This window comes from Corvus kubaryi, unplaced genomic scaffold (genome assembly GCF_017639235.1).
Source record: "Corvus kubaryi isolate FWS band 111438036 unplaced genomic scaffold, C.kubaryi_AGA036_p1.0 71, whole genome shotgun sequence".
In the NCBI taxonomy this organism is placed as follows: Eukaryota; Metazoa; Chordata; class Aves; order Passeriformes; family Corvidae; genus Corvus; species Corvus kubaryi.
This window is the reverse complement of record NW_024582059.1, coordinates 2,035,594-2,060,150: the sequence shown is the minus strand read 5'-3', so window position 1 is coordinate 2,060,150 and position 24,557 is coordinate 2,035,594. Positions and strand designations below refer to the sequence as shown.

The window sequence follows — 24,557 nt, the reverse complement described above, 5'->3', positions numbered from 1 at the left end:
TCAACGGCTCCTGAGGATGGTAATAGAATACACTGCAACCCAGGACAATCATCTACCCTTGCTAGGTAACGTGCTGGCATTATTTATGCATCTAAACAGTGCCTGCACAGAAACTCGTTTATATTTCATGCATTCTAAGTGCTTCACAGCTGATTTCCCACTCGAGATGAGAGAGCTTTAGGTAGGACCATGTTCACAACACAAAGCAATGGAGAACTCTGCACTCAAACTTCATGCATCTTACCAGGACTCCAGGCCACTGTAGTGTATTTCACTTTCCAGCTTGTAGAGGGAAATAAATCAGACTCCTACTAGAATAACCTTACACCCAACTGTCAGCTTTGCAAGTGTAAAAATCCTCTGTGTGTTCTCAGTAAGTGATTTTCAAAGGCTTTGACCTTCCATAAATTAAATCCAGATTCCTCAGAACTAGGGAGAGGCAGAGTATTAGTCCTATGGTTTCCTTTTAACCTTGCCCATTTCAGCAGCAGGCCAACTCAAAGAAAGCACATAATAGATTTTATTGAAATAGAAAAAAAAATTATATTAATTTTTTAATTACTCAATTTTTAATTACTCCATACGAAAACCAGATTCTTTGCCCTAAAACCTAAAAATTTAGAACTACAGAGATCTGCCAGTATCTGAGGGGAGCCTAGAAAAAAGATGGAGTGGGACTTCTTACAAGAGTATATAGTGGTGGGACATGGGGGAATAGCTTCACACTGCAAGAGAGTAGGTCTAGGATTAGATATAACAAAGACATTCTTTACTGTGAGGGTGGTGAGACACTGGAACAGGTTGCCCAGAGAGGTTGTGGACACCCCGTCTCTGGAAGTGTTCATTGCCAGGTTGGTGGAGCTCTGAACAACCTGGTCGGCAAAAGGTGTCCCTGTCCAAGGCAGGGGGGCACTACATGATCTTTAAGGACCCTTCCCCCCCAGGCCATTCTATGATTCTATGAAGCATTTCATCCCTACATGTTCAGTGCAGGGGATTACCCTTAAAAACCTTGCATCTGGGGAACTCAGATGCCAACTCCTCTGGTGAAATACGAAGTACTATTTTGTAGCTTCTGCAGAAGTGGGCAGTTGCCCTGCAAAAATTGCCTCTCCATACTCCTGGGGATAAGTCTGTTGTCACAAATATAGCAAGCAGTGGCAAATCAGAGGAGACCACAGCTTTTTTTTCCCCCAGAGCCTTCTTGTAATGGAAAATCCACACACCAGAATACAGCTCCCTCAAAGATCCAGAGTACCAGCTAACACATTTCAGATGAGTACATGGGGGAACAGTAGTGAGGCCATCATGAAAATCTCCTGCTCTAGTGTAAAATAATTCTGTGTCCTTACTGCACACACTGAACAGACAATCCTGACTCTTTTGAAGCCTCATCTACCAAAGTAGTAGAGGGAACAAATAATGAGAAGTAGTTATGTGCTGTTTAAATCAGAAGTAAGATACGGACTTAGCCCTTCTGCTGCAAATAAATAATTCCCAATAACATTCAAAATAATGTGTAAAATGATGAGGGTAACATGGAGTTATTCTGCATAAATCTTTCAGGGTAATTCAAACCAGAGTTAAAATTCAAAGCTAATATTGATCACCTTTCAAGATGAATACACAAGATAATTGGCTTGGGATTTAAGAGTGATGATGCAACAAAAGTTGTTCTGCCTCAGTTTCTCCATCAATGAAATGCAAATAGTGGTACTTGCCCCTTTTCAGGAATTTTTGAAAGATCCACAAATAAGAAGCACTACTTCAAGAACTACCATCCTTATTGACAGAAAATTCGTTTGAAGTCATCCTCAAGGATCAATGAAAAGGGAATTCAAAGGAATCTGATCATATGTAGAGCTATTAAGCTTTAAAACTAAGACAAGATGAATACAGAATCGAACAGCAGGGTTCAGTATAAAAATTTATCTCTGATTGGGAACCCATGCAAATAGCCCAGCTATAAGCAGCGCACACACAGACTAGCTTGGGTGTCATAAAAAATGTGTGCTAAGAAACAAACGTTTCCCTACCTAAGTAGCAGCAGGGTAGGATCTTCATGCTGCCATGGGCCTCAGGTAAGGATAGCAACCTTTGGTATCATCACCACTAATTTTTGCATCCACACTTTTCACAGAATCGCAGCTGGTCATGTTGGAAGGGTCCACAGTGGCTCATCTGATCCAACCACCCTGCTCAAGCGGGGTCATCCTAGAGCACATGGCACGGGATTGTGTCCAGATGGTTCTTGAATATCTCCAGTGAGGGAGACTCCACAGCCACTCTGGGCAACCTGTTCCAGTGCTCAGTCACCTGCACAGTAAAGTTCTTCCTCATGTTCAGGTGAAACTTCCTGTGTGTTAGTTTCTGCCCGTTCCCTCATATCCTAGAGCTTGGCATCACCGAGAAGAGCCTGGCTCCATCCTCTCGGCACCCCCCATTCTGGCAGTGCTGGTGGCCTGAGAGCACCTTAGCCTGGTACACCTGGGCTACCACCTGCCCAAGCTTGCCTGGCTCCCGCTGGGGTCACCTGCCACCTCAAGGAGGGGTTGGCTTTTGTTACTATTAATTTCAACTCGGTGGAGCCCTCCGTTACGGCTGAGCAGTCCCACAGGCTCTCTCTCCCTCTGAGGCCAGGACCGGGGCTCGCAGGGGCCGCGGCAGGCGGGGCAGGGCCGGCGCGGCGCGGCGGCCGCAGGAAGGGGAGGGAAGGCGGGCGCGCGGCCGCCGCCATGATGCGGGCGCCGCCGGGGCTGTCACGGCTGCTGCTGGCGGCGCAGGGGTGGGGGCGCCTGGGCGCCATGTCCCGCTACAGCACGGAACAGCGGGGCCGGTCCAACTCGCCCGATTACCGCCTCTACTTTAGTAAGTAGCAGTCCTCGGGCTCCATAAACCCCTTCCTTCCCCGTCCGGGGGGCGCACGGAGGGGGAGAGAAGGTGGTGGTGGAGGCGGCGGCTTCTCTCTCTCGCGGAGGCTCCTCGGGCTGGCTGAGGTGTCGCCCCCGAGCCTTCCCCCCGCTGCAGGGGGAGAGCAGTGCTTTTGTAGAGATCGAGGGCGGATCCTGTAAGAGATCCCAGCTTTTGGAGGGGATGCTTGGCCTGCTCAACCCCGGCCCAGCCGTGCCCTTGCTCAGCCCCGGAGGACGCCGGGGGGGAAGCGCCGCCGTGGTGCTGTGTTTTGGCAGCCTGGGAGCGGAGGCCTGTGGCACCCCAGGCACAGCCGTGGGAGGCTCTGTGGTGTGACAGCCCAGCCTGTCCCTTGTGACCAAGGTAGCCCTCCCTCCCACCAAACACGTCACTGAGGCGGGAGGCTGACATCCAAAATGAGGGGCTCCAGCCCCGAGCGGGGGCCAGCAAGTGGCAGTGCGAGGGCATGGGCAGTGCTCCAGGAGGCGTCTCAAGACCCAGCGAGAGCTGAGGGTGCGCCGTGTTCACTATTGCGCTTTTTCGTAACAGTGTTGTCTTACTTGTGTGCCAGTCCTATCGCAGAGGGTTTGTACGCTTCTGGTTCATTGACCTACAGTCAACTCTGACGTCCGCTGGTGTGGGAGAAGCGGAGGCGGCGTGTGTCCGGTTGGCAGCACTGCCAGAGCTCCCTTGTACTCACTCCTGGGGCTGCCACTGCAGGAGCTCGTCTAGAGAAAGCCACTTTATTTGGTGGGGATAAACAGCCTGCCACTAAACTTTGTTTTATTTGGGAGGAGCATCTGGGAGGCTTCCAGGAGTTTCAAATTAACTCCATTTACTCCTCTTTGCTGAGGTGGTCAAAATAAAGTCCAAAGCTAAGTGAAGTTCCTTGTCTGCTTTTTTCTTTACTATGAATAGGGGTGCTAGCAGAGGAGAAATTCCTTGATTTGAGTTAGTGTTTGCACTGTTTTGATGTGATACTTGTACTTGAAAAACTTAAGCATACACTCCAGTGAAGTTTGTTCCGTTCTAGAGTGGGAGCAAGGCTGAGGTGCAGATTGGGCCGCCACTAAGTTAACATCAATTTCTGCTGGTTTCAAGGTGTGGTGTTTCATACCGAGGGCCAAGAGCGATTATCACATCCCTCACTCACTCTTGATCAGACTTTAGCCTGTTACTTTGGGGGATTTGTAGTCATGAAACTCAGTTTATTAGAAATACAATGGAGTCATGGAGGCAACATTGCTAGAAACCCAGATGAATTCACTTATCACTGATGTAAAAGAGGTTCCTTTGGGTTTGGTTTTTTTTATCTGTTAATTGTTGGGTATGGCCAGGGAGGAGAAAAGAATGAAAGAATTTTCTCCTCCCTGTATAGCTTGTATTGCCAGGTAGAAGAGAAGCATAGTGTTGAATGCTAAAGCAATAACTTTGATTCTAATGAATCCTTGTCAAAACAATCAAATTCTTTGTCCTCCATGTAGGTTAGTACGTGAAATTAAACATCAGAAAAAGTTTAATGGATGCATAATCATAACATATATACATTTCTGTATTATGTGATATTTAGCAACACCAACATCTTATGCCATATCTTTAGGTTTGCAATGCTACTTTGTTTTGTTTTTCAGAGAATGCAGATGGTAAATATATTTCCCCATTCCATGACATTCCCCTGTTTGCTGGATCTAAAGAGGTATGTATTTATGCCTTGAAACATGATTATTTTGAAAATGCTAATAATTTTGCTGGTGTTCTTTAGGTAAAAGTGCAGTTTTTAAAAGCTTTTTTTTGGTAATCAACAGAGAAATGTATAGTGACAGAAAGGCCCACTCTAACCCAGACTAATGCCTTATGTAATACAAGCACAATGACTACACCGAATTTTCTCTGCTGAGTTCAGTGACTTGTAATGAAACATAATGATTTCTGTATATACAAGCCTAGGTGTCTCTTTAAGTGATTGAGGGCAGAAGGAACCCTCACTGTATCTTGTGATAATTCCCTGTGTTTAAGGGTTGTGCTTTTGTGTGCTTGAATTAATTTTCTACTGTTACTCTTTTTAAATTAGCGATTTTCTACATCTGCCATTAAAAGTGTACATTTCTTTGTCGTGGATGTACAGCACACATTTGCGTAACTTACGGTGTATGTCTTTAATTCCCAAAAGGAGCATTAGAATTGGAAGCCAGCAGCAATGCCCAGGAGAGAAGTGGTAATCACACCTTTGGAGATTCAAAGTGCTTGAGGTGCAGATGAGCACTTTCACGTCTTGTTAGCCACCCTCCCTGGGGCTTCATTACAGCAATAATGAAACGGCTGTTTTGTCTGTCACTGATGGGAGAACTGCCAGTCTTTGGTTTAGGCTGAGGTTTGCTTATCACAGGGTGCTTGTGACACAAACAGGCTGGGGGAGTTTGAGTCGTTTTCTTGTTTTGTTGCTGAGTCTCTATGGGTGATATGAATGGTGCAAAACGTCAGTAGTTTGAACGTGTTTAGATGGAGACTTCTGAACTGATGAACCAATCCCTTGAATTATTAAACCCGAGAGATTAAAAATCTGAATGAAACCTTTTTGATCAGCAGACCCAAGTGCTAGTCAGTGGGAGGGGCAGGTCATTCAGAGTGTCATTACTAAGATGCCATGTTCAGTCCATGCTATTGCTGGAAAAGCAATGGGCATTTTCATCATGTGTTCCCTGGAGGCCTTGCTGTCCCTGCATCTAGAGTTAAAAGTTTGGAGGAGTAGGTTATAGCCTGCGATTTTGTCAGTAGGTTAAATTAGAGTCTGCAGTGTCTGATCAGTGTGGAGAGGCTTTCATTTTGGTGTGAGTGGGGAAATAGGATTCCACCCGATATAGGGCCTGAAGAGTAAGCAAGAAGCGAAGTCATGGTTAAGGTCTCTGTTAATTTTGCCTTGTTTGCAAGAGGATGACTTTAAAGATTGTATGTTAGAGTCTTTCCATCCTCTGGTCTGAGATTTGTGGACTTTATGATGGATAAATCCAGCCTTTTTTTTCATATTGGTTTTGTTTATTTTGGATAGGTTTTTGTTTTCTACTGTACAGAAAGATGACTGTTTCCAATCAATTGAGTACAGACCTAAATTGCTGCTTAAATTTCTTTGTATCTGGGAGAAAGTGGATGTGTCCATGTACATTTTTTTTATCTTCCTTTGTTAATGTCTCGAAGGTTAGAATTTCACAATGAAACAGAACTGACTGCTTACTTTTAAAAGTTACAGTTTAGGCCTTTGTGTTCACAAAGGGATGTTTCAATTGCATTGCGAAGTACTGTTTCCTGTATTTATGTGAATACAATGTTGCTCTCTAGTGTTCTTTATACACTTCTTTACTTCACTCTTTCCCTATAGGATAAAGAAATTCCTGCAAAGAGGTCAAAGACTACTGGATCTGAGGTACTGCTAAGTTTTTTTTTTTATTTTTTTTTTTCAACTGTTCCTCTATTTCCTTCCCAACATCCCTTTTCTGCAGAGTGAACTTGCTCTCACTGAATATAGTTGACATATCTTCAAATGCAAGTCTTTTAGGAGGAAAGACTTAAAGGGATTTAATATTCTCCTCTTTGAGTGGACCAGAAATGTCAGAATTCCTTTATTCATCAAGATGTTCTCAAAGGCAAACATTTATGCCAATCTTTCAAAGGTTTGTTACGACTCTTGCAGTGTAGATGTGTTATCTTTTTTGCTATTGCGTTCAGAAACATTTGCAGTAAAACCTCCCTTAATGAAATATTCATTATGCTCTGACTGTGGATAATCTTTGGTTTATAAACAGAACTTCAGAAATCCTAAGTATGTTAGGGCAGAAGTTATACTGAGTATCTGCTTTTCAGAACTGCGGTTGTTTTCTATACTCAGCTGGGAAGCCCAAAGGGAGAAAAACCACATCTGCTAATGGTTCAGCATTATCCAGGACTGAAGTTAAGGCTAATACAAGCCCAGAAAACATGGAAGATCTGCTCAGGCTTTTTTTGTGAAACAAGATTTGTTTGTGCAAGTGTCTTTTCTAAAATGTAACATTTTCTGCTGTGCTTTGCGTGGCATAGGCTCATCTAAAACTTAGTAAAAGAATGTGAAAGAAAAAAAATGAACCAAACTATGCTTTAAGGCCACGATATGTGGGGGGGCGTGTGTGTGTCCCAGTCCTTATCTTCTCCTATCTCTTTGGCCAGTCATACTGCAAAACTGTAGCTACCCATCAGATGTGAAAGAACTGCCCTAACTGTCTGGGCTCTCATAGTTTTGCAGCCAGTGCGTGGTGCACTGGTTCTTGTGCTGTACAGCAGTCCCCACACAATCCTGCACTATGTTTCTTCTCTCTTTGCTGTGTGATTCATTCAAGCTACAATGCCTAAGTAATGCTTTTTAGATTTTCTGTAGCTTAATGCCCATTTAGGTACTGTTTAGTAGACGTAGAATCATGCCTGAAAGAGGAATTATTCAGGGGAAAGAGTATGTGCCAGTAGACTTCTATCAAAAAATCGTTGTCTTGCAACATCAGTTCTTATTTATTTCTCCTGCTGGCAAGTCAAGTATTCTGTTTCTTAGCTGCTTATAAATATTGAGTGAGGCAAAGATGTTTCATGCAGCATCTGAAACTGTTCAAAACTGCTGTTCTGTGCTGTGAGAAGCATGGTAGCTTGTTGAAAACCGTGCTTCTAGTAGCCTGTGGAAAGGAGGGGAGGGGAAATGCCAGTGAGGGTGAGCAGGTCTTGCTTTCTTGGCCAGCGTAGCCTCCAGAGCTGCTTCACATAACTCCTGCCCGTGTGCTGTGGTTTAACAGAACTACAGAAAATGAGCAAAGGCAAATGTACATTTCAATCCTAGCAGGCTTTTGATACAATTAAGCAAACAAGCATGCAGGCTGTAAGCTTCCTGAACATGCTTGGTCTTTACTTTGATGGTGAAATGTGAGAACAGCTTTGTCATCGTGATCTTTGGGATTTGTGGAGGAGAGAGAAAACAAGGGGATCTTTGTGTTCAGGAAAGCAGTTTCTTCTTACACTGGGCTCTTTAGCAGCTCTCCTTACCTTGGCCTGGTGAGAGATGCATCCTTGTGTGTGTATGCAGGGAAAGCATAGCCTAATCAGGGAGTAAAGGGAAATTGAGGAATTTAATGTCATGTACTGATTTCAGAATACCTCAGAAGCACTGGACTCCTTGCTCTTGTCTAGGAATGCAAAGGCTGCTATTGACAGCTGTTAACTCAGTGGATCCTTGCACTGAATTTGATTGGAATTCAAAGGTGATAGTTCTTGTCCTGGAAACTCATCTTTGAAACTTAAGCTTTTAGGGTGGCAGGTATTTGTTACTCTAGACAAGGGCAAACCCTCTTAAGAATGTGTGTTAAATTATGCTGAGCTGGTGTTTATCAGGTGGCAGTCTAGCTATGGAAAATGAAGATAATTTTGCAAGAGTCTCTTTAGTCTGTCTAATCTACTTTAAATTGTCCTTGGTGTTCCTGATGCCAGGAAAGAAGGTCTCAAAGTAGAGGAGTTTCAGCTTTCAACATTTGTAGGGTATGGAATGCGCATCCTACAAGTGTGTATCAGCTCTTTTACAGTCTCAGTTTGTAGTTTCTAAGGGAAACACTGTTGTGTTTCTATATTAACTGTTTTCACTAGTTCAACCATTTCTTGTAACATTTTAGACCTTCCCAAATCTCAGTTAAATTTGGCTTTGCAGACACTGCTGACAACTGACTTTTTTGCTTTTGGAGATGGCTTTTGGCTGTTTGAGGACAAGAGAGAAGTTACTTTGAGGTAGAAACTATGCTGAAAGAAGTAATGTTCAGCTTCAGTCTTAAAATTATTAGCAGCTTGCAGTCTGAACCCCTGCATTGCCTTAAGCATTGCAAGCACTTGGAATACACTCTTGCCCATGTGAATCTCTGTGAAAGGTTTCAAAAGTTTCACACCTCTGTCTCGAAAAGTGGATGTTTCCACTGGGATTACGGTCAAAACTGTCAGAGCCTGACTGTTGAATATGGTCTTCCATGTCTGGCAGGAAGAAGGTTTGAAGAGGTCATCATTTTCTTTTCAAGACAAGTGTGACACATTGCTTCCCTGCTGTAGTGAAAGGGTTTCTAATCCACTTACCATTGTATGTCTTTGGAGAAGTATTCACATATTGTGTTGTTCAGAGGACCCAGGTGTTCTCGAATACAAAGTTTTATTTCATATGTTGGCTCTGGTAAGGAGTTTGTCCAAGCACGTAGAGATTATAGTCCTCTAACTTACAGACATTCCCAAGAGCATTTGAAAAAAAAAAGTAGAAAGAAACAAGACAGCTTTTGTTCTGTTGCATCCTGTGGGTTGCACAGTGCTGGAACACCCTTGTGGACTTCAGTTGAGATGCTTCTGTGAGCCAAAATCTTCTGATAAATTAACTAGTCAGGTGAGATATAAGGGGTCATCGGAGTGGTCATGCAGTCTGCATAGATGATCTGACAGAGGACTTTGTGCTTCCAGCAGTGTTCAAAACCGGTGTTAGAGATTCATTTGTTAAAGTTGGTATGTTTCATAAGAAAGGAGAAGCTGCCGTCATTTCCCCTGCAGAACAGGTGCACACATGGTGCTGACTTTGTATTCTGCCTTACCTACAGCCTCTAGCAGTCCATGGTGATGTTAGACCATTTTTCAGTATATGTCACCTGGGCTCCAGTTGTGTCCATTATATGGTCAGGGATTTGTGTTCCAAATTTCAGATTGTCAGTGAATCTTTCACCCTGATGCTTGAATTTGCCCAGAGTTTTGCTATGGATGTGTCCATTAGATGCAGTCTTACTTTGTGTTCCTATAGATGAACAAATGCTGAGAGTAGAGGTAATTGTCACTCAGCAGTCCAGTTGAAATCTACCCAGAGTACAGTTGGTTTACTGAGAAAGTTACATAAATTATTTGATCCAACTTAACTTCAAATAAATGGTTCCTTAAACTTGGGAATGCCAGTGTTTCATATTTATTCATGTCATGGATACTCTGCATAGTTTTGCAGGTGAATATGTCCCATAACTGGTTGATCAGAGAATATGCCTGACGCCAGTGAGAGTCCTGTGTGTAAAACCTACCTGTACCTACATAGTGTTCATAATTCCCTTTTCAGTATAACAGTACTGAAAAGTACTTTTCAGTATGTGAGGGAAGTACAGTATGAAGAGACTGCAGGCACTCTGTGTTTATGCTGGACATTGCATTCCGCTTTTGCTATGTGGCATGTTAATTTATGTTGGAGAAGTTCCACTGTCTCTTTGGTGTCCAGATGTTGCTGGCATCTGGTTTGTTGTTTTAATTGGCAAATACCTTATAGCGAACTTACATTGGGAATGCTTATAACATGGCTACTCATTTTGTAGGGAAATCCTACTCCATTTATTTCTGGATATATTTCCTGACAGTCTGTATTTACCTTCTCCCTTTTTCCCCTTTTTTTCTTTTATTTTCTGTCTTGTTTTTAAACATCACCCTTTGTTCACACTACTGCTAGGGCAGCTTATGATTTTCATTCTTGTTAGTGCTCAGGTGCATGCTGCCATGTTCAGTTGATGGCTGATGAGAATCCCTGCCAGATTGCAAATCAGCAGATGGAAAAAAAAGGAAATGATAGCTGATTTTTCTTCTCACTTTCTTCGGGACTCGGGACTTCTCTATGACAAAGAGTCAGCAGCCCCCAAATGCTGCCTCTAGTGCTTTTAGATTTTTTTGAGCGTTGTAGTATAAAAATTACTAAAGTAACTGTAAGCTTTAGCTTATCTCTTCTCCTTGTCATGCATGGTGATGGCAAATTGCAGTCTATAGCAGTTGCTCCACTTCTGCTTCAGATTATCTGAACCTTCGAAGTTGAGCGTTAAAGGTTGCAACCATTGAGCAAAATCATACCTATTCAAAACCCTTCTCTCAAGTGTATGAAATAGGGAACGTGGAATGACTGGGAAAGAAACTAGTTGAACAAGAAAGGGAAAGTTAGGTAAGGAAGAATTGGTTTTGAGAGGGATATAGGGCAGTCCAGAAAGGCAGGCATCAGAAAGGTCATGGGTTTTTTTTTTTTTTTCTTCTGCTACTCAGGTTTCTAAGAACAACCCCAGATCAAAATGAGTTATTTTCTGTAAGAATCTGTACAGCCAGAGCTGGTTGTTATTTTTGGCCATCAGTATTAGAGGAGAGGATGATGACTAACAGTTTACCTGGGTACAGTAGTCTGTATTTTCCTTGCTTTTCTCAATATTTGCTGTACAAATATGCTCAAGTATATTTGTATATCTTTTTATTTTTCTGTTGTTTTCTCATTTCAAAAACCAAAAACTGTTTGTTTTCTGTGTGAAGGAGAGACATTTTTGCTTGTCTCAGCAAAAACTATATCATGAGACATTAAAAATTATGTTCAGCTGAAATGGAATGCAGTAAGGTGCCAAGAACTGTTAAAGACAACACCCCAATAAAGCAAACAGTTGCAACCTACGTGGAGTTCCCATGTAACGTACTTAGGGTGTAATTCTTAGGAAATGAAGGGTATCATTTAGATATACTGGTTGTTCCTACTGATGTAATTTTCTGCTGATTTTCTTATGCAGCTGTAGGAATGAGGAAATGTACTTTTGACTTCTCTGTGTTGAGCAAGTAGATTCTACACTTCCCCTGCCCCTCTTCAAGGTATAATAAAGTTTAAGTACAAATATCTGTCTTGGGTTCACGTTGACCCAAAGTCAAACAAGCTACGTAATACTCTGGGTTGAGTGTCCCTCTGGGCTCTTCAGCTCCATTTTCCTAGAAGATTGATTCTGTCCCTTTTTCTAAATCTAGGACACTGTTTCCTCTTTTCTTGCATGCTCCAGGAATACTGTCCTGAGGAAACCGTCAGCCAGCTGAGTTGGCATGAGGCTGCCTGGAGGAGCTCCTCCTTCTGGCCTGTTGCACAGTCGGCTCCCATGAAGTGGAGTCCCTTCTACATGAGGCGCTTGCAGAGCTGGGTTAAATCTGGACTGCAGCTAGCAATGACCTCACAGGCAGGCCAGTTGACTGCTCTTGTACTAAGGCAGTTAAATGGTAAACTTTGAAAGCAATAGTTTTTATTTAATGAGAGATCTTTTTTTCTGTGATTTGAAGGTGTGTCAGATGGGCTGTTGAAACAGTCTTGCCATTGCTTGAGGGGGTAGAAGTGCTTACTCTTAGGGGGGTTGGTGAGGTGGAATTTTTTGTTTTACTGATTTAAGATAAAAATATCAATTACCAGATGCATTCACCAGCCAAAACTAACCCCTGAATGACACATGCAGATGGTAATCTGTGGAGACAGGTGGTGTCTGACGCTTACATTTCTGTTTTCAGCTGAGGCAGGGACAGTTTTCAGCAAGGGATGGGAGACAACATTCAAGTGGTTTGAAGGAATAGGTGCTTGGTCTGGAAAAGAAAGGGTGATGGAAACATTCCTTTGTGGTACTTAGGGAGGAAAATAAGAAATGAAAGAGGAAGAAGAAAAATCCTAAAAAACCAGGGAGTCTACTTCTCTCGAGCTGTCAAAATATTGAGTATATGCTCTCCTTTCCACACGAGTGAATCTAGTCTCACCACTGTGAAAATTTGATTGCCCTATAAATAAAACTTTTTATTTTTAAATGTAAACACTGAATGAAGTCATTAATCTTTTGTAAATGCTTTTGGCAGCTTAGCATTAGAGAGAGTACTTTTGGGGATTTTTTTTTTTTTTTTTGCATACAAATTAATCTGTCAGGCTGTCACATTTAAGACTCTTGACAATTCACATTTGACTGATACACAAATTATGAGGGCCTGGTCTTCAAGCTGAGTTAAATCCAAGTGGTTTTATTATGATTTTGAGAGCAACATTGCATTAATTTCAGTCCAGTTGTAGTCCAGCCCCAACAGTTGATTTGGTGGAGACCTGGACTGTTTACTAATTAAAGCTCAAAACCTAGCTTAGAGGCTGCTGAAGCCTTTGCATTCTACATGCTCAGGAGAGCATATGGCAGCATCTAAACAACAAAAATACAGGATTGTGGTGGAGGGGAAGACATCCTCTATAATTCCAGGAGTAGTTTGTAAGTTTTCTGCCTGTAGCTACCAGTCAGAACAATTCTTCTACCTGCATGGCAGTTCTCTAAGAGTTTCTTGTCAGCACTGGCTTTCATGCTGTGCATTTCTGTTTTCCAAGTGTTTCCCAGATGGATGTGCAGACTTTATCTGGCTTTCTTCCAACCCTTCTCTTACCTGCTGGTGCATGTATGTTGCTTTGTTCTGTCTGCTTGCTTGGCGTTGACATTTTTGAGCCCTCTTTACTTTTGTTTCAACTGTCCTTATATACATAAGGTGTATTTTATGAAACTGAGACTTATCTGAAACCTTTCTCATTTTTTTCCTTTTTTTAAAATCTTTTTTTATTTGGTCATGACCTGACTGGGAAAAGTGATTCCATTTGATGTACCACTGATTGCAGTATGGGTATAGTACTTATGGATGGCAAATATAGTTTAAATTTATTGGGAATTGGCTGTGAGGATTGTCCATAGCTTGTGATCTCATAGTAGAAATGCTAAGTGACAGTTGGGATTTTCCTTTTGCTTTCTTGCTTTCCACATTCTAGATTTGTTTGGGAGGAGATGATCATAAAACCATTGGGATTGCTTTAATCAGACTGATGTTGATCCTGGTAATGGTATTTGTTTGTTGCAGCTGCAGGGTACAAGGAGCAAAAATACAAATATTTAAGGATTCACTGGAGCCTTAATTGTAGTTAGAGTCAGTGCAAGTCTTCAGTTGGTTCAACTTTATATTTTTTTCCTACAAATTTCTGCAAAAACATATTTTGTCTTTCCTGATCTATTGTGATTGCTAATAGCAATGTGAGTTTTCCTTGGCTGTGAAGAGATATCCCAGGCAATGTGATATTTTGAGGTTATTGTAGTAGTCTAAACCAGGTTGTAGACCTTGCTTGATGGTTTCAATTCAATTAATGCTCTACTTGGTAGTGCTTAACTCAGATGGCTTCATAAGAAGAAATCTTACGGCAGTTACGCAGAATTTTTCTCTTTGGAAAATGTCGCTTTAACCGCCTCAGTAAGAAGGTGTAGACTATTTATTTTTCTTCTAAAACCACAAAACTTTACATGTTCATTGGGTTTTTTTCTCCCACACCCCCTTCTTAAAACAGCTTTGACTTTGTTTCTGTTAGGAAGAAGGTTAACACAAATGTGAGGTGTCTGTGTCCCTGTCTTTCCTCTGCCATCACTTTTGGATTAGTATCGCCTCATTGCAGCCAGATTTGATTGAGAATCAGAAGTGTCATTTGCATGAGTTTTTAAAAAAAAAAAAGGCAAAAGAGGAGGGCCTGAAAGAATAAATCCTTGAGGGGGAAAAAAACTGAAACATTCTCCTCTGCTTAAAGGAAGCCAACTCTGTGCTATAGAAACATCCAATCCTCTTTGACTAGTAGACTGAACCACTGCCTCGTGGCAAACTATTCTATGGACATACTGAATGTTTTGTGAAGGGTAATATTGACATGGGAACAAAAAACATTAGGTGTATTTCCAGTGCTTGTTGTTCATATTCTCAAAGCAATGAGGCAGGGAAAGGATGAACCATGGAGGCTGAACTAAATGAATTATACAAATAAAAGTGGCTGTAACAGAGAAATGTGATGTATGTTGCTGCTGAATGCAGAGGAGAGAATTTGTGTTACTGTAAAATGCTAATTGCCAAGTGGAATTTATTTTCAGTTCTGTCACTATTTTGTTGTTTTAGGTCCTGTTTAATATGATTGTAGAAGTGCCTCGTTGGACGAATGCAAAAATGGAGGTAATTAAGAAAAATACCTTGATTATATAGGTATTTGTGGAAGTTATGACAATGTAGTGGTTTCCAGTAGTCAGAGTTTAATCACAGTTTGGATAGCTCTTTACACATTAAAATGTGCTATTTTAGAAAATTGGTTTGCAGTGGTACATACTCTTTCCTTGCAATTATAAAAAGTGTTGAAGTTCTAATTGTTTTCCTGGTGGAAACAGGAAAAGCAGGTGGGCACTGCTTCTTGACAATCCTCTGACTGCAGAGTGCAGCTTATCTGCAGCAGAGTCCTGGAGTACTGACTTTCAGGATGTTGTCCAGCGTTTAGACTAACGCTTGCCTATGGAGTTTTCCACTCAGATGGTTTAATTCATCATTTCCACTGTACAGTGTGCTAGGCCAAGTCCTGACAAATGGTGTTACAACTAAAAGAGTATTTCTTTTGTGACAAAAATAAATACTGATTGAACATATCTACTCCTGCAGGGAGGTATTTTACAAGTAGTGAAATCATCTATAGTGTTTGTGAAACAACAGATCTCACCAGGGTATGTCCTGTCTTCCTGAACATTTGTATTAATTTTGGGGATGCTTCCCAGATGCTTTTAAGGAAGTTTGAGTTGTTAACTCTTTTAATTACTGAAAATAATACCAAAGAATCTCCCTAGCCTGTTATATGAGAATTTTTTCTCCTTTCCTCAATTACAGAAATGTGTTTGCCATCACAGTTGTTACTCTTCAAGCAGGGTTACCTCAGATATTTACCCTGTATTTTAAGCTCATGATTAATTGTGGAAGCTGAGTTCTGTTTTGCAGAGGATTGCTTTGACAGTGCTACTTGAATGCTGCCCAAAGCTCAGGTTGCTCTCCTTCTACTTCTTTCAGCACATTTTGTCAAGGGTAGAAAAGTTTGTCCTGTTAGGTTCAGAAATCAGTGATTTTTGACTTTTTGGGCTTGATGGAGGAGACTAGATGTAGATCCCTAATGTTTAACTTTTAATACCCTTAAAATTTCCTGCATCAACCATTAAGGCAGTTGTCTCGCCTTGCCATTGTGTCCTGGCAGTCCCTCAGTCCAGACCATGGTAAGCTGCTGACACCTGTTATTACCAGATCTTGCCTGATCATTGCTGAGCTCCACTTCTGTCAGTGTCCCAAGTAACAAATTTGAGCTCTTCACTGTTAGGTTATGACCAGAAGCAGGTAGAATCCAGTGTATAACCAGAAATGCCTGAACCTTCGTCTTGGCTCTTGGGGAGGATTTACTTGTGGAATGAGTACATACTATTGACAGGTTGGTGTGCTTCAAAAAAGTGGAATTGGGATGGCTTTGGTGATGGTGCTTCAGGTAAATGACAGGGATATAAAATGAGTATGGACTGAGGGCTGTGTCCTTATGCAGGAAAGCTATGGACCGCTTGAGTGTAACCACTTGAGCCTGTAACGCGCGTTTTGCCACTCAGATGAGTGTTCGTAAGCAAGAGCCAAGCTTGGGTTGGACTGTGGTGCGGAGTGTCAAAAGGGTGGTTACAGTGTGAATTAGCTGTGGTGGGTAACTCAGGCAGTGGAAATATGTGTATGGTTTGTGTATGGGGTTTGGGGGAGGATGTTACTGTTCAGCTGTAGTTCAGCTCTTCTGACAGTGCTTCTTTAGGAGTAAGAATGCCCTCTTCGAATGGTAGCTTAACTTGTTCCAGATCTGTGTTAAGTTGGCATTTGGTGGCTATGGAGAACTTGTGCTTGTGAAAAGGCATTTGTATGCTGAGAGGTGATGGAAAGAAGGGATGTTTGCAACTGGAGAGCAACAAGCAGAGGGCAAGAACAATTTTGTCTGTGGCTGTCAAAGCCCCTGTTGTTGGAAGACGTTGTGCCACCATTTGCACATCTGTTGAACTTGTACTATACAGTGCAAGAACTTCTGACTTAAGTTCCTTTCAGTTTTTATGTTTGACCATGACAGTCTCCTTGCAAATTTATTACTTTCTCTTCTAGATTCATTTTCTTCTTGCATATTTTACAGCATTATTTAATACCTTAATAAGCTGCTTTTTGAATATGACCCTTGAGATTCAGAGTGAAGTTATCATACTTTTAATAATCCTCAAACCACAAGCATGTGCTGCCAGATGGATCTTCCCCACTGGCTGGGTATGGAATGAATTGCTTTCCGTTTTAACATTCTCCTCCTCTCTTTCCCTCTCCCCACCCCCACGCCCTTTTTCACGATCTGCTTAGATTGCCACTGAGGAGCCGTTGAATCCCATTAAACATGATGTAAAGAAAGGCAAGCTTCGATATGTGGCAAATATCTTTCCTCACAAGGGTTATATATGGAATTATGGTGCCCTCCCACAGGTAACATTTTTGTTATAATGGTGAAAGTTTTCTGTCTTCTGTGTAAATTGCCTTGTAAATCTTGGATACTGCCTGAATGCAAATCAACTGCAAGAGGGGTGATTCTCTTTGATAGGTTTGTAAATTAGGATCTTTTTTTATGTTGAACTTTATTGTGTCCATAAATTTTGATCAGAATTTGGGTGTGGGAGTAAATATGTGCTGTGTTTTCAGGAAGGAGTTAAATGATCAAGAAATCTCAAATCTTTAGTCTGTGTCTCTGTACTGTAGTGACAGAATTAAACTGTCATGGTCTGCCATTCAAGAATACTTCGTCAAGTAGACCTTTTCTACTTAAACAAGGCATTTATTTAAAAACTCATTTAGGATTTTCATGTACTGCAGCATAAATTTTAATTGGGATTTCTTAATATCTTTAACAAAGAGGAACACAAGGGCTGTTCTTTTTTAGATTAAACCTCAGCTGCCTGACTTAACTTTTCTCTGAACTGTGAGACTTTACTGATCATGATGCATTCAAAACTTTGAGCCTTGACAAACCCAACCAATGGCTGAAATTTTGAGCATAATGAAAAGTTTTAAGCTTTCTGTGAAAAACACATGCTTAAATTAGTACTGAAGAACATGATGGAGCTTGAAAAGTGTAATTTATTTTCTTTACACTTAACTGTATAAGCAGTGAAAGTTGAATCCTGAAAATCTGCTTACGTGTTTGATCCCTGGAGAGGAGATACTAGGCAGGTGCTGGAATACAGCAATGAAGTTCTTGTCTAGTCAATAGACAATGTTTCCAAGTAGGTATAGTTGGAAACCAGCAATTCCATTTAATGTTTTGAAATTTGTATGTTCCTTAGTGTAAAGCCAGAATTATTTGAAAATGTAAATATTTTCCTGCATAAAGTGCTTTATTTTGGACTTAGAGTACTTTCCTCAGGAGAAATGTTCAGCATCCCTTGTTACCTGGTGAGCTAGGGAGGGCTTGAACATAAGTGTCGTTTTTATTTTTTACTGTATTAGATGATTTGCTATCGTAGCAGAAGTCGCTGTACTGTCCAGAGAACAATACTATTCCTTCCTTCTGACCTAGAGGTGAAGAGGTGTGACTGGGCAGAAGAGTAGTACTGGTGTAATGCAGCCCTAAATGAAGAGCACTTTGGAAGGATGAGAGGACGCAGTCTTAAGCTGTGCCAGGGGAAGTTCAGGCTAGACATTAAAAATTTTTTTTACAGAAAAAGTGGTTGGACACTGGAGTGGATTGCCCAGGGAGGTGGTGGAGTCACCATCCCTGGAGGTGTTTAAGGAAAGACTGGAAGTGGCACTCAGTGCCATGATTTAGTTGATAAGGTGGTGTTAGGTCATAGGTTGGGCTTGATGATCTCCAAGGTCTTTTCCAACCTAGTTGATTCTGTGAAGAATACTGGAAAAAGAAATATTAAGTTTCAATTCTCTCTTGATTCCACTTCATCAGTTTTTTGATAATGATTCTGCTTTGCCTTCCAGTATCAGTGAAGTTCTCAAGAGCAAGTTTGAGGTGGAGTAATGATCATGGACAGCAGTATAGCTCCTTGGAAAAAAAAGTTTTCTAGAATCTTTTCAACAATACTTGATGGACTCAAAATTCTTAACAGAAAAGCTTCTCAGCTGTAGAACGAGTTACTCATTACTTGCCAGTAAAAGTAAAAACAAGTATTTGTCTAGTAATTAGGTTAGTATAACTTGGCTAGGATTCCTTGCTTGTGCAGTGCTCAGAGCAGGGGTTTAAACTTGCCTCTTTAGTCTTAAACTCTAAACTGTCCTTTGGAATGTACATGTCTCAAAATACTGAATGAAGAAATACTTCATACCTAAAGCTAAAATCTTTAAATAGCTTATTGGATGCTGACAAATCTATGTGTAGGAGTGTGGTTAGCTCAAAGCTTAGATGTTTTAGAAAACAACTTATGTTAATATCACGGTATTTAACAAGTATAATAAAAATGTAGTTGTAAGATGTCTTAGCTTGATTCCACTATCACTAGTAACTAGAAAAATCATATTCAGGGTCCTCTGAGGCCTTAATCACTGCAGTTGGGTAAAGTGTACCTGTTGAGTCATTGATGCAGGAAAAATACTTCCTCAGTAATCCTCATGTCAGTTGTCCTGGGTGTGAGTTACTCAGTGTCAGTCCACTGGCTGTTTATTTTTTCTCCTTCCATTGAGCAAGCCTGTTCTCGGAAAGCTGATGTTTTTATTGTTGTTTTTACTAATCTTTGTAATTTAGTGGTAAGACGAGTTGTAATTTCAGTTCAGCTGGTAACTGATAGTTCTCTTTCCTTCGGCAGACCTGGGAAGATCCAAGCCATACAGATAAGGCTACAGGATGTTGTGGGGATAATGATCCTATTGACGTTTGTGAAATAGGTTCAAAGGTTTGTATTTATTTAATTTAATTAATTAAATAAAATTTAAATTAATTAATTAAATTTAATTTATCAAGGTTAACATAATAATTTGCTAGTAACTTTTGGAAGAGAAGGTCAGATGGAAATCAAAAAATGTGTTAATAGTGTTAGGGACTGACAGAAGTACCAATAGAGGGTCTAAGGAGAGAATAGGTAACGAAATGGTGGATTTTTAAAAAGGAGGAGAAAAGTAGAATTTGGTAAAGTCTTTGTACTAGTTAAAAGGGAAAATAAAAGAACAGCATCCTGAAGTTCTGTGGGTGGACAGTAAGTTTTGGGTGAAGGAGGCGAGGGTTAAGATTTTTGGGGAAGGAAAAGATTTATTTCCTTCTTCCCTGTTAGCAGTATTGGAGCTAGGAATAGGTGGCTGAAAGATGAGGAGATAAGACAGCATCATGCACATTAAAATTACAAAGTCAGACCCACAAAGGAGGTAAGTTTGAGTTTATTCCTGAGTACAAACAGAAGTAGATCCTCTTTTCTAGAGAAGACAGGAACCTGCTGCAGTGATGCAGAGTTATGAGCCATGGAGTGGATGGATGAAAAAGAGGTGCAGCAAACACCATTAGTAGGTATAAAGGAAGGGTCTAGCTCATGGAAAGAAAATTCTGCATATCTAGAGGCAGCAAAGAATGGAGTGATACTGTGTATCAAAAATGGGGTTATGAAATGGGTGAGTTTGAAAGAGGGATCTCATAGGATATTTAGGTAAGGGGAAATTTAACTGGTGACTTCAGTAAAAGTGACTTTATTTGGGGTAAGAAACTTAAAGATGAATTTCAAGGGATCCAGAAAGAGTTAAAAAGGCAATATTATCTGGTAGGGAGAAGGTTCTTAAGAAAATGCAAAAATTGTTGTGATGGTATTTCTGGGGGAGTGCTGTGTGTTTATATTGGGATTTATATTCCTTCCTCTGTGGAGTCCAGAGGAAGGAATAGCAAGAGAGAAATTAGGACCATGAGTTGAAAAAGTAGAGAGTCAAGGGACAGGAAGAAGTTCAAAAATGAGTAAGAGACACTTCTGACTTGGAGGGTGAGGGGAAGACCAAGAAAGTGTGGGGGAACTGGGGTAAAAGGGAAGGAAGACATTTTTAGCTACTTGTCTAGTTAAATAAATGCTGGCTGGAGAGCTGAGGCTTGGAGAATAGTAATGGTGGGAGAAAGGCTAGGAATACTAAATAGGTGTATACTGGGTTTGCAGATCTATCTTGCAATTCTGTTATAGGCTGCTGGCCAAAAATGTAAAAGTATTTTTTTTGTAAGGTAAAAGAGAAATTCTGTGTGTTGTTTTCCAAATCTTTGTGGCGTTATGTTCTGTTTCAGATTCGTTCTTCTGGTGAGATTGTTCAGGTGAAGGTCTTGGGTGTTTTAGGTCTTGTTGATGAAGGAGAGACAGATTGGAAGATAATTGCCATCAGTGCAGATGACCCAGAAGCTCAGAAAATCCATGGCAAGTATTTTTGTCTTTCTTAATGCAGTTATGTCAGAAACTTGCACAGCAGAATGGTACCTGAGTTTAGGCCACCCAGGATAAGAAGAGGCAGACAGTGGAAAGGCGAGACTTTTCTTTTCTTGTTGTTAAGTCAGGTGCTTCCTTCAAGGAGGGCATATGTGCTTTCACACTAAACTTTTAAAGTGGTTTGCTTGGATTTTCAAGAGGACGTCATGCAGAAATTCTTTTGACGTCTGAAGCACAACTGCCTTAGAAAGTGACCTCCAAAAAAGTGACAGGCTTATCTCCTGTGTAATAGTGCCTATTTACCCACTTACATTATGTATTACACTACTGTTTTCCTTGTTGAAAGTGTTTGTTCCTTTTATATTTGCAGGCATTGTGTTTCATCCTGAAAAGGCATTTCCAATGTCTTGCCACTTTTAAGAGGATTGCTTCCAAAGTTTGTTGCTTAGTATGAGCAATCAGGTTTCACCTTTTAGCTTGAAAATTTGCAAAGTAAACTGCTAATGCAGCTCACCCTAATCAGCCTTGATGATGACTAGCTGTGCAGGGGGAAATATCCTGCTCAGACTTGTCCTCCCTGTGATCATTCTTCTGGTATCCAAATGAAGCTCGAATACTAAAGTGTGTCCATGCAAGTAACACGAGGTGTAACTTTGATTGCAGATGTGTTAAAACTGCAGGAAGTTAAGTTTTTACAGTACAGGTAAAGTGCAGTTTTTCTCTGGATAAATGGAAGTTTGCTTCCTCAAATGGAATATTACTGGGAATCATGAGAATTAAGTGAGGAGGTTTGTCTAAAAGTGATTGTTAGGAGACCAAAAACCATATATACCATCAGGTACGTACAATGAGAGCCTGCTCTTTGTTTGTAGGGAGCACCAAGGTGTGGAATGGCCTTTCTGTAGGAATAGAACAATCCAGTAGCTTTTTAAGGAATTGTGGTTCTCAGCTATTGAGGTTTTTTCATGGTTTCTGAATGTAAAGTATGTCACTGGACTAGCCCTTCATTCTCAGTTTTCTTGCAGGTTGCTTTCACATGGAGAATACTTGACTTGTGGGGAAAGAAGGGGACAAGAAGAGATGAGGAAAAGGAAACTCTTGGGTTGATGCTGATTAAAATCATTGGGCAGATGAATTACTACATAGTGTTTATGACTCTTTAACTACTTTGACAGTTAGAGATTAAGAAGGTCAGTTTAAGGAAAGAGTAAGTAATAGCTTGCTGTTAATGTCAGTATCAATTTAAACTACTCTGTAATGTGCAGCAAAATGCAATATAAGTGTCAGTACTTAAAAGTGATTAGCACTTCATTTCTAGACACTGTTCTGCTTAAAGACGTACCTTTTCTCCCTAGCAATTTCTGAGAGAATGTGGTCAGAAAAGTGGATAAAAAAATTCAGAAAGAGTCTACTAAGTAGGGGCAAAACTGTGGCAGTTTATTCCAGTATTATTTATTATTTATTATTATATTGGGTTAACTGTCCGTGTTTGAAAGCTCTCTCTGGTGTTTTGGTTGGTTTGGTTGGGTTTTTTCTCCCAGGTAATGACTGATTTATTTCAACTCTATTACAGCTTTAGTTTATTTGGGAGGGGAGGAGTAAGACCTTTAGTCTTTAAAAAAAAAAAAAAAAAGAAAAAGAAGTGGGAGGAATGGGCAAACCATTGCATGTAGTTGATTCCTGTGTGCATTTCTTATCAGGAATATGTACAAAACTTCAAGAAGAGAACTATCCTGAGATTCAGAGAAGTGTAGAAACATTTATCCAGTGTAATATGATTTCCCTTTGGGATTGGAGTTGCAGCCCAAGATTTACAAAAGAAAGGAAAGGGGGAGAAAAAAAGCCCCCATCTGCTTTCAGAAAACATGACTGGCTTGCAGTGTTTAACAGCAATCATTCTTCAGTCTGAAAACAAACAAATCTGTTGGAGCAGGCAGTACAATATGTCCTTTTATACTTGTTTTTCCCCCTTCCCAAAGTTGTTAATTATTTCAGCATAAAGGGATGGCAGCTACAGATAAAACCGGTCTCTCCCTCAGTAATTGATGTGCTGCTGTGTTACGGAGGTGGCCTCCTGGGGAAGATGAGGCTAAGTGCTGCTTTCTAATCCTGTCCAGTCACTTCTGTATCATTTGTTAAACGTTTCCAACTGGACTGAGAATCATCACATTTGCTTTCAACTTAGTATGCGCAGAGCCCCCAGTGAACATTTGGAAAAGATAATTCTGAGACACCAGAGTGGTGATTACTTGCAAACCCCATCCTGAGCCCACACCATGTGTTAACTCGTCTTGCTCTTTAAGCACACCCCAGGTACCTGGGATATTCTTCTTCCAGGATCATGATCGTTCTCATAAGTACAATTGATTTTTCTGAGACTTCACAGAAGTCAGAACTGAGAAGTCACAACTTCTGAGTCCTTCTCATTGTTTATTCATAGCACTCCACTGGACTGTGTCATGCAGGCATTTATTGATAATACTGGCTTAAATTGGAAACCCTGCCTAGAACTCTCTCTTTCACACAGAGCAGTGAGAAACTCTTGTTTACAGTGACAGTATCCAGGAATGATGAGCAATGCTTAGCACCTGTTTAAGTGGGAACTGTGTCATCAGTAGGAGTAGCAGGGACTTAGCATCTTCTTGGACTGGCTTTGTAAGGTAACCTGTTTGAAATAATAGCACTTAATTCTGGTGGGCTCGGGGACAGTCTCTCACCAAATACAAGCTGTATGTCAGATGCAGATACCTGTGTGAGAAAGTTTCTTTTAGACTACAGCTAGATGTCTTCAGACTTACCTATTTCAATAAGATCTGTCTTTGTGGCTGTTGTGTTTCTGCTCAGGCAGTTGCTAGGCAGATGGCTATTAGTGGACCAGCAGAGCAACTTCAGACCAAGCAACTCTGAGAAAGGACCTAAAAGCTCCTTGCAGACTGAAACACTAAATCTTGGTGGTGTAATAGGCCTGGTTGCTTTCTTTATTGTTGCTTTTTTTTTTTTGTAAAATAGGCAGGAGGAGAAGTAAATTCTTGGAGTGGAAAGGTTGCTTGTCTGCTTATCTCATAGATGGGATTGAATTTGATATATTGGAGTTCACTTGTATATCTGATGTGCTTTACTAGTTTCAGGTCAGAAAGAATGAGTGACACTTTTGTGCTGTGATTTGATCTAAATGTATGTGGCATCGTCATATTGGACAAGAGGTTTTAAAAATCACTGGCAGGTGAAGCAGGAATTGTGTTTGAAGCAGCTTATGAAGTCTGACTTTCAAAAGGTCATCTTGCCCTCCTTCAGCAAATTGGACTAATCGTATATGCTGGATGGCATTTTGGAGGTGATTTACTGGCCTGGAATCTTAGCAGCCATTTTTGCTGCCATTGCTCGCTGGAAAGATGCCAGGATATTCAACAGCAGTTGGTGATGTCTGCTGGCTTTATTGTGCTGCCATTTGCTGGCACTGGTGCAGTTAACTGCGCTGTGTTGCCATGCTGCTTTTACAATACGCATCTCAAGATAGGGTTAAGTGATCAAACCCTAAATGGCAAAACTAAGGCATATTTGATATTTTCTACC

At 40.9% G+C, this 24,557-nt stretch overlaps 1 protein-coding gene across 1 annotated transcript in view; it reads left to right on the top strand.

Moving 5' to 3' along the window:
• Positions 1 to 2,705: 2,705 nt before the first annotated feature.
• The window catches only part of PPA2 (inorganic pyrophosphatase 2), a 34,633-nt gene continuing 12,781 nt past the window's right edge, over positions 2,706 to 24,557 (top strand). The window contains exons 1-7 of the mRNA XM_042049601.1: positions 2,706 to 2,868; positions 4,542 to 4,606; positions 6,284 to 6,328; positions 14,689 to 14,742; positions 16,966 to 17,085; positions 19,407 to 19,493; positions 20,849 to 20,975. Coding sequence (XP_041905535.1) covers positions 2,736 to 2,868; positions 4,542 to 4,606; positions 6,284 to 6,328; positions 14,689 to 14,742; positions 16,966 to 17,085; positions 19,407 to 19,493; positions 20,849 to 20,975 — 631 coding nt within the window. The 5' untranslated portion in view covers positions 2,706 to 2,735. The remainder of the gene's footprint in view (positions 2,869 to 4,541; positions 4,607 to 6,283; positions 6,329 to 14,688; positions 14,743 to 16,965; positions 17,086 to 19,406; positions 19,494 to 20,848; positions 20,976 to 24,557) is intronic.